At 44.6% G+C, this 19,180-nt stretch overlaps 1 protein-coding gene across 2 annotated transcripts in view; it reads right to left on the bottom strand.

Moving 5' to 3' along the window:
• The window catches only part of ITGA8 (integrin subunit alpha 8), a 138,335-nt gene extending 120,859 nt beyond the window's left edge, over positions 1-17,476 (bottom strand). Inside the window, exons 1-2 of one of the 2 annotated variants that reach the window (XM_036228163.1) lie at positions 17,122-17,476; positions 16,293-16,426 (exon numbers count right to left, since the gene is read on the bottom strand). In XM_036228163.1, the coding sequence (XP_036084056.1) occupies positions 16,293-16,426; positions 17,122-17,327 (340 nt within the window). In that variant the 5' untranslated portion in view covers positions 17,328-17,476. The remainder of the gene's footprint in view (positions 1-16,292; positions 16,427-17,121) is intronic. The other variant, XM_016134376.2, reaches the window with a different exon arrangement.
• Between the last annotated feature and the right edge of the window lie 1,704 nt (positions 17,477-19,180).

Genomic DNA, 19,180 nt, shown 5'->3' with positions numbered 1-19,180 from the left:
AATTTCATGGACGGATCCTGAGCCTCAAATGAAAACAGTGATGATTTAACACTTGTCGCCTGCCGGTTTGGCAAAAAAATAATAATAGCCACTCTGTTTCCGAGATAAAAACTTGATGTGGCATTTTAGAAGAGCCATTCGGCAACATATATCAAAATTTTAAATGTAAATTTTTTCAACCAAGGAATTCTACTTCTAGGATTTTATTCAAAGGAAATAATTATTGGAACAACTTAAATCTTCATAAGTATGGGATTCAAAAAGAAATTTCTATTATCTATAAAATAGACTACTATGCAACTGTTAGACCATGCATAATAGATCTGTATGCATTGATACAGAATAATATCTATAAAAAATATATATATGTGTGTGTGTATAAATATATTAGCTTTTTTGAGGCTTTAAAAAAAGTCCAAAGACTTAATCTAATAAAAACTCGTATTCCGACCAGGCAGGCAGCATTGACAATTTTTAAGTTTTTTTCACCTTTACAAACAATATAGAACCCCTTAATATCTATCTTTAGTTCTACTTCCTTCTTGCCCTCCTGTAGAGATGAGAGATCTCACATATAAGTGATATGACCTTGAATTTGATGGGTATATGTCTGTCCATTTAAAAAATAATGTGCACGAATAATATAGGACAAGGTTTGCAAGTTTTTCTATAAGGATTGGTAATAAGTGTTTTGGGCTTTGCAGCCTCAACAGTCCTTGTCACAACTGTTCATTTTTGCTCTCGTAGCAAAGGCAGCTTGCCTATAAGACAACATGTAAGAGGATGGGCTTCTCTAGCTTCCAGTGAAACTTTACAGACACAGAAATTTGAGTTTCATATAATTTTCATGTGTCATTAAATATCATTCATTAAAAAACGTTTTCTAACCATTTGAAAATGTAAGCACTGCTCAGAGGATAGGCCATACCAAAGCAGGTGGTAGGTCAGATTTAGCTGTAGTTTGCCAACAACTGATTATTTTGTATTCTTTTGTGTTTTCTTTTTACCTAAGAATGTATGTAGCAGTCTGTGCTTGTGCTTGACCTTTGATTTTATGTTTGTTGAGAGATATCCATGTTTCAAGAGATGGATGGATGGATGGATGGATGGATAGATAGATAGATAGATAGATTAGATAGATAGGCAGGCAGGCAGGCAGGCAGGCAGATGGATAGATAGATCACTCAATCTAGCTCATTCTTTTTGACCCCTGTATGGTATTGCATCTTATTGAATAGCCATATACATCTTATTTATCCATTCTATTTACATATGAGCATTTAGGGTTTTTTTTTTTTTTCAGTTTCCTCTCCAACAAACATGCCCCCTGAACATCCTGATATCCATCCCCATCTGCATAAGTACAAGGGTTTCTTTCTGGCACCAGACTAGAAATGACATGATTGGGTCACGGAGAATTATCAAATCCATTCTGTCAGCCATGCGAACTGATCTGCAAAGTAGCTACAAGTTCCATAGGAGAGTGACCGTCAGCCCTTGTTAGTTGAGGGCTTTTAAGTTTTTGCCGGTCCGGATGACTATGAAATGGTACCTCACTTGGTTCGATTTTCATTTGCATGTCCCCGATTATTAGCAAAGTCGATCATCTTTGTTGGTGCACGGACCGTACACTTTTTTCTCCTGCAAATCACTCATTCATATAACCTTCGCTCATCTTCTCGTTTGGTTATTTTATTGGTTAGCAAGAGTTCAACGTAGATTCTGAGTATCGATCCTTTTCCCATATATCTGTTTGCAAATCTCTTCTCCCAGTTTTTGCTCGCCTTTATCTTTGTTTATGGGGCCTGTTGTCCGTCTGGAATTTGCTTTTGTGTGTGATGTGGCATAGACAGCTTATTTTCAGCATGACAGGCCAGCTGTCCCAACAGCACGTACGGAACAGCTCATCTTTTTTATTTTATTTTCCCCCCTCTAAGGGTTGTAATTCCACCTCTGTAACAGTAACTCCTGACGCCACCGACGTAAGCAGGCCCCTCCCCGCCTCTCACGCCTTGTCCCCTCCCACTTTTTCATGCTCCTTACGCTGCAGACAAACCAACCTTCTCAAACACGCCCAGCCTTTTCCGTCTACTCGTTGCGCTTATTCTTCCTGCCGCCTGCAACACTCTTCCCACGGTTTACTGCACGGCTGCCTCCTTCTCGTCACTCAGGTTTCAGTTCAAGTGCCACTTGCTCCGAGACACCTTCCCGCAGCGGCCAGGTCACTCTCCCCTTTGTCATTTATCTCCCATTATGCTCGATCCTTTTCTTCTTAGCACGTACCCTATCTGAGACGATCTTATTTCTTAGTCTGCACGCTTACTGCCTGTCTCTGTCCTTCGGAATATTCATAAATCCCACGGACAGAGATGCCCTCTGCTTCACCATTTCTGCATTTCCCATTTCTAGAATGGTGCCGGCACACAGCAGGCAGGGCTGTTGATATTCCAGCCTCGTAGGCTTCTGTATTGTTTGAATTTTTACAGGGAACGTTATTACATCTATAATCTGAAAAAAAAAAAAAACCCTAAAGATAAAATAAAAACAGTTGGCAGTCAACCCAAGAAATTGAGATGGGTGGTAGCAATAAAATAGATTTGGCTGTCTGCATTTCTGGGTTTCGAAGGCCCTTCTCTCAAACTGGCGGCGTTGGTCTCTGGGCAGTTGTGGTTCATACGAATCGCAGTGTGTGGCAAACCTACTAGCTTTCGGTTCCTTTTTTTCATAGGGATATTCATTTCAGAGCAGGAGTGAGGGGACATAAAATATGGTGCACATATTTTTGTAGGTTGCGAGCAGCTTTTTCTAATCTTTCAGCATAGTGAAATGGGAGAGGCAATGATAGATCACCGTGGGGGAGAGAAGAGAAAAGCGGACTCCAACGCAGGTGTGACCAAACATTTTGGCCAACGGACGATGTTTGAAAACTGTTTATAAAGCCCTCGACCTCACACTGGAAAACAGCGAAGTTTCCCTACACCCTTCCGTCATTGCTTTAAGTGTGTCGCCGGAGGGATTTTCTCAAAGCCTTTGCAGGAGCTGTCCAGACATTTTTAATCAGGAAAAAGGGAAAAGAAATCTTTTAAAGGTTTGTTTATAATCTTTTCCATAGTCAGTGCATGCTGTAAGAGTTTCATTTAAATTGAAACTCTGTATCTGAGAATGTAAAATTCGAAATAAAATAGCGGTGGCCAGAAAACTCTTTGTCGAAAAGAAACAAATCCAAGAAAAGAACCTGGGTTGGTTTTTGTGTCCCAGGAAAATTAAACTTCCAAATACCCTAAAAGCACTTAAAAATCATTCAGTAACACTTCTGCCAGCTTCATATTCTCGATCATCTTACTGTGAATTTTCAAGCATTTTACAAAGTATCACACCAATTCATTTTTCCATATAATGTTCAAGAAATGTGTTAATTTCTTTTCAGTTTTATTGAGATAGCGTTGACACACAGCACTTAATGAGTTTAAGGTGTACAGCAGAATGATCTGACTTATATATAAATCATGAAATGATCACCACAATAAGTTTGGTTAACTCCCATTATTTCATATTGATATTAAAAAAAAAATTCCTGATGATGAAAATTCTTAGGATCTGCTCTCTTAACAACTTTCATATACACCACGCACAGCAGTGTTGACTGTGGCCACATCGCATCCCTGGTCCTCATCGTTCTTAGAGCTGGAACTTGGTAGTTTGGGCCACCTTCATCCACTTCCCCCACTTCCGGCAAGTACAAAGCTGACCTCTTTTTCTGAGTATGGGTTTTGTTTTGTTTTGTTTTTAGATTTCGCATATAAGTGAGAGCATATAATATTCGTCTTTCTCTGAGTTATTTCACTCAGCATAATGTCCGTCCTTAAGATTCATTTCTGTTGTTGCAAATGGCAGGAATTCTTTCTTTTTAATGGCCGAATAACATTCCAGTGTGTGTGTGTGCGGATAACATTTTCTTTATCCATTCATCTGTCAATGGATAGATGTCTGTTATCCTGATAAATGAATATTCCATAACACTGAGATTTATTGTTTATACCACATATTTATTGTTTATACCACAAATGTGTGTTTTCCTCTTTACCTAGTCAATCAAATCTAAATATCCGCCCTTCGCATGTAGGTACAAGGGCCTACACCTGATTTCCAGGTGTGATGTTTCCTTCCATTCAGGTAACTTCCTCTGTGTTTCCTACTGAGTCTCACTCCCAGACTTCGTGTGATGTTACTCTTGCAAAATGCCATTCCTCTGCAATTCCAAAAGTCCATTAGTTATTTGCCAGCTAATCCAAATCACTTCCTTAAAACCTGTTTTCAGGTTATTGTTTTTAAAAATTCAAACAATCTAAAGTGACAGAAGTTGTATAAAGAAGTATACGTGGTAGTAAATGAAGGCCATTGGAATCCTACCCCTGGACACGGTAGCTGTTGCATTTGGTAAAACCATCCAGCCTTTCAGAGTTTCAGAGGCTTCTAGCTCACTCCTCTAGTTTAAGACATTTCTTTTCTGGAAATCATAAAACATTTATTTTAAATTATTTGTTCATATCACTATCTAAATGCTTGGTTCCATACAATAACGAAAGAGCTAAGAAAGCTAAATGAATCGAATGCATGCTTTTGGAAGTCTAATAATGGTGTTCGTAAATATGGGTCTGGGATGGCAATAGTCAATGATGTATTACAGTCTTCCTATTATATAGTTTCCCTGATCTAAATGAGAATATAAGTTTTCTACCCCAGTCATTTCCACATCTGCCTCGTCTTCCCAAGACTGGAGATCATGTTTCCAACTTCCTATTTTAATAACCAATGGTGCCTAGTCAGCGATCTTCAGACTTTCGCTTAGCAATAAATAGGAATGAGTTCTCTACATCATATAATATCCCTTGAAATGCTCTTCATATGTAGGTTGACTTAGATTGTATGTAAGATTTGTTCCAGAAATACACATGGACTTTTGTTGCTACGATGCAAGCCATTTTTTGGGTGACAGTCCTGTTAATTTTTATGATGCAGCTAAAGGAGCAAATGCTACAAAATGAAAGAATCATCTCTCCAAAGGGAAATAATAAGCCATCAGATTAGAAACAAAACCAAACAAAATGCCTCTAGTATGACGCGGAAATCTGAAAGGCGGAGCTGGTTACAGTTCTATAATCTATAGCTGGTTCTATAGACTGAAACATCGGCTTAGGTCTTACCTGTTGCAACTCACTCCACCTCACCTACACAGGCTAAACTAGTTTTCTCTCCCATCTCACCCACCTCTGAAGCAGAGACACACTCAGACACACACATGTGAGCGAGCACACGCACACGCATCACCTTTAACGATGCCACCTATGAAAAGCTTGTCCTGAAACACAGTGAGCCCCGCACCTCCACCTGCAGCCAGGGACAGGAGCCCTTCCTTTGCACACCTGAAGCCTTCTGTTGTTATGGCTCTTATCTCTGGAATAGAACCTCCAGATGCTAACCTTATCATCCACTGGACTTGAATTCCGTGAGGTCAGAGAGGATGTCTGTAAACAAATGTCTGTCTCAGTCACGATTTATAGCGAGCATTACGGCAGTCTTGATAACCAAGCCAGCTCCTTGGACACACATCCTTGACGACCACCAACCCCGTACTCCTGCATTCCACTCAGTAATCAATTCTTGTCGAGTCTTCCGTCTAAATCTCTCAGAGGTCCATCGACGTCTCTCCACCCTTGTGCCACTCTCCTGGTCCTGACCACCATTCCTTCAGCCTCAGTTTCTGTAGCGACTTCCTAAGTGGTTGCCCTCCCTCCAGACTGATCGCCTTCAAATGCCTTCTCTGTCCTGAAGCCAAAGCTCTTTCTGAAACACAAACATTCTTAAAACCAGGCTTGTGTCACCTTGTCCTCGACAGCATCATCTTCTTGTCATTCCCGACCACAGGGATTTCCTCTCAGCTCCTTGATTGTTTCACACTTCCTCTCATCTCTAGGTTTTCTCGCACTTGGCATAATGAGCTGGGATCAAACATCTTGGTTTTCGATACAGCTGGGGAAATAAGAAATCTCAGGATGGCCTTCCGATGGGCAGGAGCACCGCCCACTTCTCTGCTTAGTGCCCAATAATTTATTTGCTCCACGAAGTAATGAAAACCTCTCAGCATGGGAATCTCAGGAGGCAGATTAAATGGCATAAATCTCTTCACTATCACCTCAAAGCGAGGCATTTAAATGATTGGGTTTCAGGATGCAGGTTGTATAAACTTGCCTCTCAATAGTGCTTGAAAATGTATTTACACGAGTTCCCATCATATGCTCCCATTTTACTCGGGATCCTATCCCCGGTCCCCGAAGATGTTGCAGTAAAAAAGGTCCCAATTATCATCTAACAGAATGGTTCTTTTTGTGGTTAAAAAAATAAGACAGGCACTGCAGAATTCAGACCTTCTGAGTCTGCGCTGTATCCTTACGGAAGGTTAACACGGAAGAAGGAGCTGCCCCCTGGGGGATGTTAGATTCCACCCCAATTGGATAGGACCACACCATAGGGTGGGCAGAGGCCAAACTGTATTCCCGCTGCAAACAAATTCACAGTTGTGATCCACGTGGTCCCTGCGCACTGCCTGGCAGTCCCGTTAAGTCGCTGCTCAGTGTACTCTGCATTCTGCTGTTACTGTTTCCATCTCCTTCCGGACCTTCTCTGCCTGCCTCCTCCCTCTCAGCTGACAGTCTTGCTTCTTACTTCACTGAGGAAACTCAAGGAGTGAAAAACAATGTATCCTTCCCTTCCCCCTGTCACCAAACCCACCAACCTACTCTCAGTTGCCGCCTCCCTCTGCCTTTTTTGTCTCTAAGAACCAGCTGCCTCTGTGCCCCCCTCGGGCCGGTCCCTTCGTCTATATAAGAATCCCGCCCCATCCTTTTTCATCTTCTCAGGAATTTGTTCTTGCATATACCCTCTCTCTATCAGCCATCACTGTTTACCTCTCAGCGGAAGCATTCCTGTTAGACTACAAGCATGCTATGATATCTTCTTGACCGTTCACTTTCTGTAGCCCCGTGTTTAGCAAAACTTCTTGAGGAAAAACTGGCTCCCCGGACGCCACGTCTCCTGTGGGTCTCCTCCCGTTCCCTTGACGCACTCTGCTGCAACTGCGTCTTTCAGTCATCAAGAACGCGCCGTTGCTAAAGGAAACGTTCACATTTCGGTCCTCATTTCACTCCACCTCCCAAGACTTTCCTCACTGGCTTCGTGACTTCCTTCACCTAACTGGTCACTCCTTCTTGGTGTCCTTATACACCCCGCCGCCCCTCAATTCTCCACTAGTTCTGTAAGTGTCAGGGTGAGCCAGCACTCCTCCTGAGCCTCGATCTTTGATCTTTCCCCGGCCCTCCCCTTTCTCTTTGCTTCCCTCTCCTCTCCTGCTTCATTCACACTCTGTTCCCTAAGCGATGGTCTGAAGTGTCATCTGCATACTTATGACTTCCAAATTTAAATCTCCGAACCTCTTGCCCGAACTCTGGGTTTATTCATCCAACTGCTCCTCTGACACCACTTGGATCTAATAAGCGTCTCACATTTCACATATCTGGATTCAACTCTTGGTACCTTCTCCAAGACTCGCTCCTTCCCCTCTGCTGCCTGTCTCAGTCCCATTCCTCCAGCCTCTCGGGTCAGAGTTTTCACTTTCTTCTGTACCCTTCGTCTGACCCATAATGAAATCCTACCAGCTGCGCTTGCAAACAAGTCCCAGATCCAACCCTTTCTCAATCCGAACTGCTGTCACTCAACCCAAACCATACTTGTCTGTCACGGAAAAACGGGGATGTCTCCCAACTAGTCTCCTTGCTTCAGCTCTTATTTGCCTATAGTCCGTTAAACTGATCCTTTTAAAAACATGCTTCAAATTATGACATTGCCTATTCAAAAGCACTGTCAGCTGCCCATCACTCAGAATGAAATCCCAAGTCCAGACACAGTCTTTCTTGCCTATGCCTGGCTCTCCAGCCTCATTTTCTATAGCTCTTTCTTACAGAGGAGGTTATCCTGGGTGACTGGGTGGGCCCAATGTAATAACGAAGGTAATTTAAAATGAAAGAGGGAGGCGGAAAAGGAGAACCAGAGACAGAGCAGTGTGAGAAAGACTCAGCCAGACATGGCTGCCTTTGAAAATGGAAATGAGCCACAAACCAAGGAATGTGGGCAGCCTCTGGAAGCCTGAGAACACAGAGACAGACCCTCCCCAAGAGCCTCTAGAAAGGCACACGGCTCTGCCAACACCTCGATTTTAGCCCAGCGAGACTTATTTCAGATTTCAGCCTCCAGAAATGGAATATAATCAGATCGCGTTGCATAAAGCCACTGAGTGTGTGGTAATTTGGCACAGTGGCAACAGGAAGCTAATACCCGACTCGTATTTTGAACCATATGCACCTACGTATAAATAAGTATATTTCTAAACTACTCTGCTCTCATACTCAAGACAAAAAAAGGAGCAGCTAGGACTGCCATTGGCCAACACGGAACCTTATTTATGGTGTTTTACTGTTAATCTTCACAGCACTTCTGTGAACACAACCATTTCATTCAGAACATTTTGCAAGTTTATTCTTGTTATTATTTTTCTTGGTCATCAATAAATTCCTCTTTGTAGTTTTTTTTTGGGGGGGGAAATGCATTAGAAAAAGAAGAAAAAAAATCCAGTTTTCATCATGTTTCCCAAAGATAAGCTCTCATTGTACATCCCTTCTTGCATTCTCCTATGGGGTGTAGATGTAATGGTGAATTTATGTTTTTCACTTAACGTGAAAACAAAAGCATTTTTCTCATATTAATACTGTTGTTGGTAGACTTCATCTTTTGTAGTTATATAATACTTAATTGTGTGATTATGCCATAATTTACTTGACTATTCATACTGAGGATATTTGAATGCAATATTTTTTTAGTGTTATGATCCCCTTTCTTCTAAAAAAGGATTTGTAGCAACTTTAGAATTAATTCCTGAAACATATGTCCTGTTTGGAATCGTGGGAAGAAAGAAATCAGAAGGTCCAGAAAACCATTACTGGAAGATAAGACGTTCTGGATAGTTGAGGAAGAGGTACCAGAACATGGACCGAGAGTGAGTGAGGATATGCGTGTATATAATGCATGTTTGAGAGGTGAGCTGTGCTGTGGTGTATCCTGCTATAGAGATCAGGCGTGTAAGCAGTATGACAATAGGGACATGGCTTGGCTGGAGATACCTGGGCAAATCATAGGGGAGGATGACGGAATCAAATCTGAAATGGAGCCATAACCTGGCCGGGGGAGTTGTCTTGTCACCTGGGGTGAGATGCTGTGTGTAATGTGGGCCGTGTAGGGTCTGTGCACAAACTTATTCTTCTTCTTATAGCGATGGTGTGTGCCCTTCTCTCCCATCTCTGCATGTCCGGGAAACCAGGGTAGATTGATACGGAGGCTTCGGCAATATCATTTACAAATCTGTGTCCACGTGTTAAATATCAGAGCTAAAGAATAAAATTGACCTAATGTGAATAAGTATATGCCCCGAAGCATGATTATATTATTTTTAATAACTATGATAATGTGTTTGAAGCAAAATCCCCTTAGTTTCATGACTATCAACGATGGGCCCCATGCCTAAATTTTAGCAAGGATATGAGAATTACACACGCATGACGGTTCATTGCAAAGATGCATTCTTACTTACCATGCTTTCATGTACAGTTCTCTTACCAACACACTCTGAGCATATCTTGCTTCGTTTAAAGGACAATAAAGAAGGTCCTACAGGATGATCTGACCAAGTATTCGCCCTTCTTTAGGGGCAGCAGCCTCAGCGCTTCAGGGACCATACGTCCTTATGCTTCTAGTTATCATTTCAACGGCCCTTCCCACAGTCCAAGAGCTGACCGCCCACATGGCCACGGCAATGGCCACCAAACCAAATGAACTCATCATATTTAAATCAAATTAACTCATCATATTTAATATATAACTCTCTGGCATTCGCCATGGGTTTTTTCCCCCTCATTTACATCATCTTGATGATGTACGGTTCAATGGGTTTTGACAAATCTATACAATCGTGCACCCATCACTACATTCAAGGCACAGAAATGTCCATCACCTCCCCGAAGTCCTTCGTTCCGCCCCTTGGCTGACAGCCCTCCTTTCCCATGCCCAGTGCCTGGCAGCCATTTCTCTAAAGATTTAATTTTTGTAATCTATGCCTTAATTTTACGAAAACGATTAAAAGAGGGATTACTTCCACCAATGCTTATGGATCTAGAAGACTTTCTCAATTTGGCACAATTAGAATTATTTTTATTCTATTTTAGGATTTCATTATACAGGTACACATTGTCTGATGCACCAAATGTGGTTTTATGAAGAAGTATGAAAATCGAACTTGGAAAATTAAATTTTTCAAGTGAATGCTGGTAATAAGATCAATAATCGGTGTTTTATTCTGTTTTCCTGAAAAGTCCATGTTGGTGTCTCTCGATGGTGTCGATCAGGGCACACCTGACCTGAGCCTTTCAGAAATGTTGGGAACCTCTCTTCGTCAACACAATCCCAAGTACAGGGCTCCTTATACACGACAGGTAACGTTTGGATGCGCTCATCTCAACGGGCCAGCTTAAATGTCAAAGTGCGTTTTCCTGCCTTTAGAACAATTTCAAGCCCATTTCCTAATATTTCCCCCAGAATGCTGCAGCTGCCGCATGGACCATTCCTGCCAGAGCCTGGAAGCCTGTTCCATCACACAGACTTCCAGCTTCTTGAAAGAGTTTTGCAGATTAAGCAACAGGCGCCTGACGCTCATATGACTCAACGAGCTGTAGAGCAGATCTGTTTCCCATTTCCAGCTGGAGTTTCAAGGACTTCCTTTTTCTAATTGCTTCCTCGGTTGCTATGTGATGGAGGGACCACCACCTCCTCCCTCCTCGTATCAGGACTCCACTGTGTTCTGTCACGTGGAAGTCTGAGCCGACCGGGAGAAGTTTAGGGGTGCGGGTTGCATCTGTCAGGCCAGCCTATCAGGCATGGCTGCCATCATGAATTGCTTCTGGAATAAGTCAGCCATCCCTTGATGACTCAGTGGGATCGGTACTTAGCCCTAACATATGACACGATTCATTCTTCAAAGGAGCAGGTTATCTTTAGGCTGCTTTCTCTCCTTTTCTACTTTCAATCGGATTTTCCAGAGCTCAGATTTCTACTCTTGGTGACTTCTGTCACATGCGTGTTATTTCCTCTGTCATTCACTTAGGTAGCTCAGACCTACATTTTTCTTTTCTTTGTTCCCGAACAAAAACTGATTTCTTTCTGGGGGAGTTGGGAGAGCAAGGCTTATGTGACCAATATGTTTCCCAACCCTCACACGAGAAAGAGGGCACACCCGAGACTATCAAAAACCAGTCACTGTGCCAGATGCTTTAAGCTACTGCTTACTGTGGGCTCACTCAAAACGAAATAAAATAGACCTTCTCCTCGCCCCCCCCCCAAAAAAAGTACAAAGGCTTCCGATCTCCAAGCTAAAACACAATTCTGACAAAAATCTTACTATCCCGAAGTTGTCAATATCTTAACCAAATTATCTTCCATTTCGAGGTGGCGATTTTTTACTTTGGGGTGTGTGTGTGTGTGTGTGTGTGTGTGTGTGTGTGTGTGTGTATTTTGTTTGTTTGTTTTACAAAAACTTACTAAATTAAAGGCAGGCAAATGCTGTTAGCCTTCCTCAGACGACTTCCGATTCGCAGAGGCACCACCCACGTCCTCCTGCTCACTCTGTCGTATGTGGGCCCCTCACTGCGAGTGGCTCCCAGGGGTGCTGCGTCTCCATGACTAGTATCATCATTAATGAGCACACGCTATTTACTATCTTTCTCCTCAAAAAGTTCCGGTTGAGCATTTCGACTTTAAAGATAGGTGTCTGTTTCATCGTTCCGACCCCCCGCCCCGCCCCCCGTTCTAGCGGGAGGGCTATAACCTAGCACGTCTTCTTTAATGCACACGTGGGTTTGGAAAACGTGGGGGAAACAAGAAATGGACCTCGGAGTCAGTTTAGAAATGAGAGGCATGAATTTGGCAGACGTGATGGTTCAAGTTAAGACACGGGGTATAGTTGAGGGAGTTCCCGAAGCAAAAGTGAAAGAAATCAGTTCGGCGACGGGGGGAATTTTATTCCAGTGAAGTAAGAGGGAGAGACGGAAGGGAGATGAGAGAAGCGCTTTTTTGGAACCACTTGACTTTGTACAGAGCAGGAAAATTATCTACTCTTTGCACTTTGCACCTCCCCCACTGCCATATGCTTCCCTGAAGTTTCCTTTTACCACACTTGAAAGGACCACAGATTTTAATAGCATTCATGCATTTGAAGTGCTAGGCTATTTCCCAGCTTCCTCTGTTGTTGCATTTATGATGAGAAGTAATAAAAAAAAAAAATCCAAGTTATATGATAATGTAAAAAAAAAAAGTTATTTAATGGAAAGAAATTTCAAACTAAAAGGCAGTTTTAAGAAAAAAAAAAAAAAAAGAAAGGCAGTCGACCTTAAATAAACCGAGGTTCGAGATCACAACCAGATTCAGGGACTAAATTATAGGCCAGTCTCCTTCAGGGTCTAGGCTGACAGAATAGAGTAGGTTACCACAGCAAACACTAAATCTGGACACCCCAGGGGCCTGGACAAGTTGAAACAATGTCATTAAAAGGTCAGATTTACTTACTATGTCTTGAATTCAGATGTAGCAGTAAAAGCAGACGGGGTAAAGACAGGGAAAGGCATGACTGTTTACAGAGGAACATTTACAATATACTATGTCTTCATGTCTGAAACATGGCACTGTCACGTGAACGTCAGTTTGTGGGTGTCCAGCGCCCAGAGCGCCCACTTTGTCAAGCAGAGAACTTTTCTTCCTCTTTGTGGGGTAACTATGTTGTTGCCAAAGGGCAGAGAGGCAGCTGATGGGGACACTGAGGTTGCATAGGGGGGGAGGGGGGACGGGGGGGCGTGGCTAACCAGGGGGCATATGCAACCTATTATTCCCACCAAGACAAAGGCCGTTTCCTCGACCTCTGGTTTCCATAACCCTCTACCCAAATTGCTTTTCCCTTTCAGATCTTCTCTATAGCATCGTTTAAAGTGGTATTTGTGAAGCTAACTCGGGACGAGGGGTGAGAGGTAGAGGAGGGGAAGGGGAAGGGAAGGTGAGCAATGCCTCAGCTCCATAGCTTCTGACCCTGAACTCTTACTCCCTTAGGGACCAGTCCTCTCCCCATTTCTGGAAGGAAGGCGGGGGGAACAGGCAGGCTTTGGAGCAGACAGACTTCCTTCCCAACCCTGCCTCTATTTCTCACTGTTGTGTGGTCTGGGATGTATTTTTTAAACACCTTTGAGGTCAGTTTCCTTATTCATAAAATGAGTTTAACATGGCTGTTTCGTTTTACGGATTAGAAATCATGTGAATAAGCGACCGGTACGTAGTAGGTGATCAATAAACGTAATGCCTCTCGTTACATTGACCGCAAGACCCAGAGTCAGCAACGCCTTTGTTTCTGCCTTTTATCTCGGGTTCCAAGATCACACTCTACCCACAGAACAGATGCTCGGACTGGAAATAGCTCTACTTGCTCCTGCTCGTCCCTTCCTGTTCGCAGCTTCGCGGCAAACGGCAGCTACCGGCAGTTTCACTGTCGTGGGGGTGCGTGGATAAAGTGAAGAAAAGATGCGTGGAGCTGGCAGCCGCTCCGTAGCAAACTCCCCAGCGTGGTCCTCCCTCTCCTCTTCCCCCACCTGTTCTCAGGCCATTCCCAGCAGCAACCAAGGTTCCTGGGCCCACAGTACCCCCTGATGGCTAACGTGCGGAACTTTCTTTTCTCAGCGATTCTTCTCAGTGAAACTCCCCCAGGCTTTGTTCATTCCATCATGGACTACTCACTTCTCACAAATGTTTGGCGGGCTCCTCCGCGTTGCTTTTTTAAATTTTTTTACTTTTTCCTTTCTTGCTCAATTATTTCAGAGACATTTTTTCCCTTCCTGTTTCTTTCCTTTGTTTCTGTTCCACTTACGAATCTTCAGATTACTGCAGTTATGGTTGCTAAGATTAACAGTAAAACGATTGCATCTGTCTATCAAGAATAAAGCCAGATACACTTAGAAGAAAAGTAAGACATCGTGTAGAACCAGCAGGAGGAAAAACCTCTAAAGCTCTTTGAGACTTCCAGACGTCTTTTTCAGAACCGGGACAATGCCATCTAACCCCACTCTTTCTCCGAGTGATACTGATCTTTACTCAATGCTCTTTTTAGTATTTCCTCTTTATGTATTTGCCACGACTGTATTAGTTTGTGCCCTACAGATTCATTATAAATACAATTCATCTACGATAGCGGTCAAGCAAATTCCTGTGGGCTATTCTGGAAACTGAAGTACAATCTTTCAGCATGAGTTCTCTATGGGAAGATGAATTCAAAGCTCCAGACAGTCGTTTTTGAATGAACTTTTGGAAAAGTTACCCTATTGTAATTTAACATTAGAAATTTGGGGTTGGGAGTTGTCAGTTTATAAAAGTCATATTATCTTCTTTGGTTTTCATCTATTAAACCGTGACATTGCCTGGAATTAGTACTTACAAAGGCAATCAGGTATGACTTATCTGGGCAGGCAATGATTCTTCCTTTATAAAGAAAAAATATACTAACCAGATCCTGCTTTGATAGGGTATAGGAATGTTCTAGAAGGTAATTAAATTCATGTTCATAACTCTAGATTGTTTCTTGATAAAAATAAATCAAACATGCCTCAAAATGTAAATGCTTGCTCCCTCCACTTAAATTCAAATAATACCAATGATCTGTGTTTTTATAAAGGCTTAAGTTTAAAACACTTTTTAAAATACAAATGATTTTGACATGGAATTATTAAAATGCCATTAATTTTATGCTTAATTTCTCTGATTTAGGGAATTTATTCTCAAGTGAGAATTTAGGAACTAGAAAGCATCTGACGTCCTGATTAAACATCCAATGAAAGATTTCTTTAGCAAATTAACATCAAGTGGCTTAATTTTTCCAGTTTCTAATAGTAAGACTTAAAAGTAAAAGCTTATAAAAGTTGACATGAAATAACTGATTTATTTAATAAAAGAGTAAATGAGCTATTGTGACCATTTATGGACACATATGAAAAACATAATTTTAAAATCTTTTTATATATTATATAATATTTTCCTAATTTGGTTATAACTCAAGGTAATACTTGTATAGTATTTCTTTCCTTTGAAATTATTTCCATATTCATAGAATTGCAATTATTTTTCCTTTAAAATAAAAAGAAATGCAAATCAAACTAATAGGTAAATGCCACCCACTGAATTTCATTAAAATTTTGTGAAAACAGATTTTCTGCATACATTCTAGACGCACGCTGATATAACAATAACAGAGAGTGATGTCATAAAACAGTTGTGTGGTGCAAAAGGTATGTTCAATGGCTGCTCACCAGAGAATATTATTTGAGTTGACATGTTCGCATTTTTCTGAAATAGAGGTATTTACCTTCTGATAATGTGTACCTTTTGGACTCGTAAAGTTTTGGAGGTACAAATTAAAACCTCCAGCGCTAGCGTTTTTGAAAGCTTTACGTTTAAATTGTTTTCTCAGGACCCAGAGAGAAAACACCAGAGGAAACATAACCAGCCTGAATTGTTTAAAATGTATTTTCCCTTTAATTAAATAGGAAACATCTGTTTAGGGATTTTGGAAATGAATGTGATCCATCCACACTCTGCCTGTACTAGTTTGTATCCAATGCCCAATATTTTGAAAGAAAGCTCTTTCTTTCTGTAAAGAATTAAACAATAACATGGAGCCATGTCTGTGTCTGGAACAGCTGAGTCTTGCCTCCAGAGTTGGGGCACTGGGAATGCTAAGGGTCCATCTTTCCCCCAGCAACCAAATTCTCTCCATAATCGAGGTTAGCGGGTTGACTATTTGTACTTCTCCAAAGCATTCGCTCCTCCCGAAAATGGACAGCAAGGAAACAGGAGTTACTAAGACGCATGTAAATACTGCAGGTCAAAATACTGTTCCCTCTCTGGGCTTCACTCAGCATTTTCCTCGCACTCAGGCTTAAAAAAAAAAAAAAAAAAAAAGCTGATTTCTCTAGGAATCTGCACAGCCCACAACACAGACCCCCCAGACAGGCCAAATGAGTACAAAGAGAACGTGGAGTTGACTCCAGGACGGGTCTGGTCTTTGAAACCGGGGTCCACGGTTGAGAATGACAAATATCACTTACTGGTGTTGTCAAACGGTATCTGCTTGCACTGCGCAGACCCCTCGGCGGGCCAGGGACAGTAATAGACGGCGCCCCCTTCCACGATGTCCGGCTGGCTGGTGTTGGCTCTGGGCGCCCCCACCAACACGCTCGCTCTGCGAAAAAAGGTTGGAGAGAATCCCTGGGTGGGAATCCCCGAAGCGCGCGCCTGCCACGCCGTCTCCAGCCGCTTGCCCAAGCGGGGGGCACGGGCAGAAACGTTGTTTCAGAGGGAGACCCGACCGTGCGACTTTGATTTCCTCTTGGAAACCTAGCGGCGTCTGAAGCCTGGTTTGGAAGAGAGTGCAAACAGTCCTAATTCTTCCCTAGGTGGAGCTGTGTGTATACAGTGAGCTGAGAGAGGAAGAGGAGAAAAAAAGAAAAAGGCACAGGACAGACAGAGCCCAGCTGCCTGCAGCAGACAGCACTTGCGCCCAGACACCTAATTGTTAGAGGCTCTGTATAAACAGACCGTGTCGTGGTCGTTGGTTTAACTGGTTTGAGTCTGCTCAGTCTCGCTCTCCCCTTTGCACGATGCTCGGGAAGCCCCCGGGACTGGCGCGCCCTTCGCCAGTGGCAGGTCTCGAGTTCAAGGCGCGCAGGGCGCATCGCATCGAGCCCGCGAGCGGAGAGAAGAGGCTGGCGGCGGGGACCGGGACGGGACAGGACCCCAAGTGGGCAGCGGGAGGGAATCTCAGGAGTCACCTCCCATCAGGCTGCGGGACAGGCTGGGTGCCCGGGCAGGGGGTCAGGGACCCATCCTGTGGCCGGGTTCGCCCACGCGCGAGCATCCCGGGCGCGGGCGACTTACGTGTGAGCCGCAGGTATGTGGAAGTCCACCGCGTAGCCGAAGTAGCTGCCCTCGGGGCCGCTGTACACGGTGAGCTGGTCCTCATCCAAGTTGAACGCCTGCGAGGCGGGGGACCACAGCATCCCCAGCGCGGCCGAGAGGCAGCAGAAGGGCGCGAGCCGCTGCCCCCGGCTGCCCCTGAGCCCGCGACGGGCCCCGATGAACATCGCCGTCCGCCCTGGCAGCTGCGCACCAGGCAGCGGGACCCCGGGTGGAACAGCGCGAGGGTGGCGGTCCCCAGATGCCTCGGCGCGCGCGGCGCGGCGCGTCTGCGGTGACAGCCCCGGACGCTCAGCCGCGCGTCCCCTGCGGTCTGCTGCGCGCCCGCCGCCTGGCCGGCTCGGGGGCTGGCCGAGGGGACGCGAGCCCTCCTCTGGCAGCGGGCGGGGGCCGGGCGCGCTCGCGGCGCCCCCTAGCGGCGGGTCCGCGCACGGCGACCCGGAGCCGGCGACGTCCCGGCCGCGCTCGCCCCTGCTGGCGGCCGGCGCCAGGCGCCCGCTTCGGTCGCCCTGTGTTCGACTGCAGTCTCGTTCACAGCGCGCAGGGCGCATCGCATCAATTCAAGCCATTGCTTTTGGAAGCAATGACGCCCGCGTGGGGCGGGAGTTTGCTCCAGTTTCTCCCAAATGGAAGGATGCGAAAGGGTACCCCAACGCGAGTCGAGAAGAACCGTCCTCTGCGTCACCTCTGCAGTCCGACGCCTCCTCCCCCCACCCCTCCCCGAGAGTCAATGTGTTTGTTCATCTGGGACTGAGCATCATAGTTTGAAGCTCAACAATCTTCTCCTCCCCCAACTTCACCCCACCTCGCTGCAAAGGAAACTAAGGAACAAAAAAAGCCTCCAGATTTTTAGGACCTTCTCAAAGGCACGTGGGGCCATGTTAAATGTCTTGCTATTACATCTTCGTGATCCTGTGCAACTGTGATGAAGATCCCTAGACCCTCCCCCCCCAAAAAAAAAGTTAAGAAGGTTGGAATTTGCAGTTTACTCTCCGCGGGGGTTCTATCATCATGTCTTTCTGCGTCCTCAGGTTGCGGGCTGGAATGAAGAATAATGAGCAGGTGGAGAAGGGAGAAGAGAAACGTAGTGCGGACATCCGAGCTTCCGGGGAAGCAGGTCGAATGTTAAAATAGAGCAACTGAGCATTAAGCTGGCGAAGCTGGGGGTAGCGGCGGGGAGGTGGCGGGAGGAGGAATTTAAAGACAAAAGAGGTAGTTTTCAGAATATTTTAGGGAGATTTGGTGGTTGATGTAGACTTGGGCAGGAATTTGAACAGGAGGCTTGGATTGGGGCATTATGGGCAGAAAAATTGAGGGTAATAAATGATCAAGGACACAAAGGCTGGGATGAAACGGTTGTGCAAGCGTCTGGAATAAAAGAGTGGGTTAGGGAGTGGTAGGAAATAAGGGTGGATTTTCTTGGACAGGGGATCCTACTGACAAGGACATTTATTGCCGCTAAAGGAGGCTGCTCTAGGGCAGAGGTACGGCATGCCCGGAGGGATTCAAAAAGTTTCGTGGATGTGTGTTGGGGTAAAGGGGAGAGGTTGCTAGAAGGAAGAGAAAGCGAAGCAGGTGTTGCCCAGGTGCACTGGCTGAGGGGGACCTCAGCATGGTGACCAGAAGAAAGGGAGGGAGGGAGGGAAGGCCACAAAGCGAATGACAAGGAAAGGGGTCGGAAGACGGAAGGCAGAATGAAAGCGCGCGAGAGAGTCCAAGCTGATTCTGAGGGCATCTCCTTGGGAGCGAAGACTCGCAAACTAATGATCTGGGCCAGGAGAGCATGATGGGAGGTAAACGGTGAGTTTGGCGCTGCGCTTGGTGAACCTGAGGTGCCAGCGTGGGGCCCCAGAAACCTGGAAGCATAAAAGGCAGTGCCGAGCAGTGGTCAGTCTGGCAGTGCACGCTGGGGAACCTCCACGGAAAATCTCTGAGCCCGCTGAAAAGCCGGACTTTCCCATGACCCCTTACATCCGAACCCACTGGGTAGGCAGATTTGAATTTTATGTCTTTGCCTTTG

This window comes from Rousettus aegyptiacus, unplaced genomic scaffold, assembly GCF_014176215.1.
Source record: "Rousettus aegyptiacus isolate mRouAeg1 unplaced genomic scaffold, mRouAeg1.p scaffold_m13_p_10, whole genome shotgun sequence".
Taxonomy (NCBI): Eukaryota; Metazoa; Chordata; class Mammalia; order Chiroptera; family Pteropodidae; genus Rousettus; species Rousettus aegyptiacus.
The sequence above is the reverse complement of the archived record's forward strand: the minus strand, read 5'-3'. Positions and strand labels throughout refer to the sequence as shown.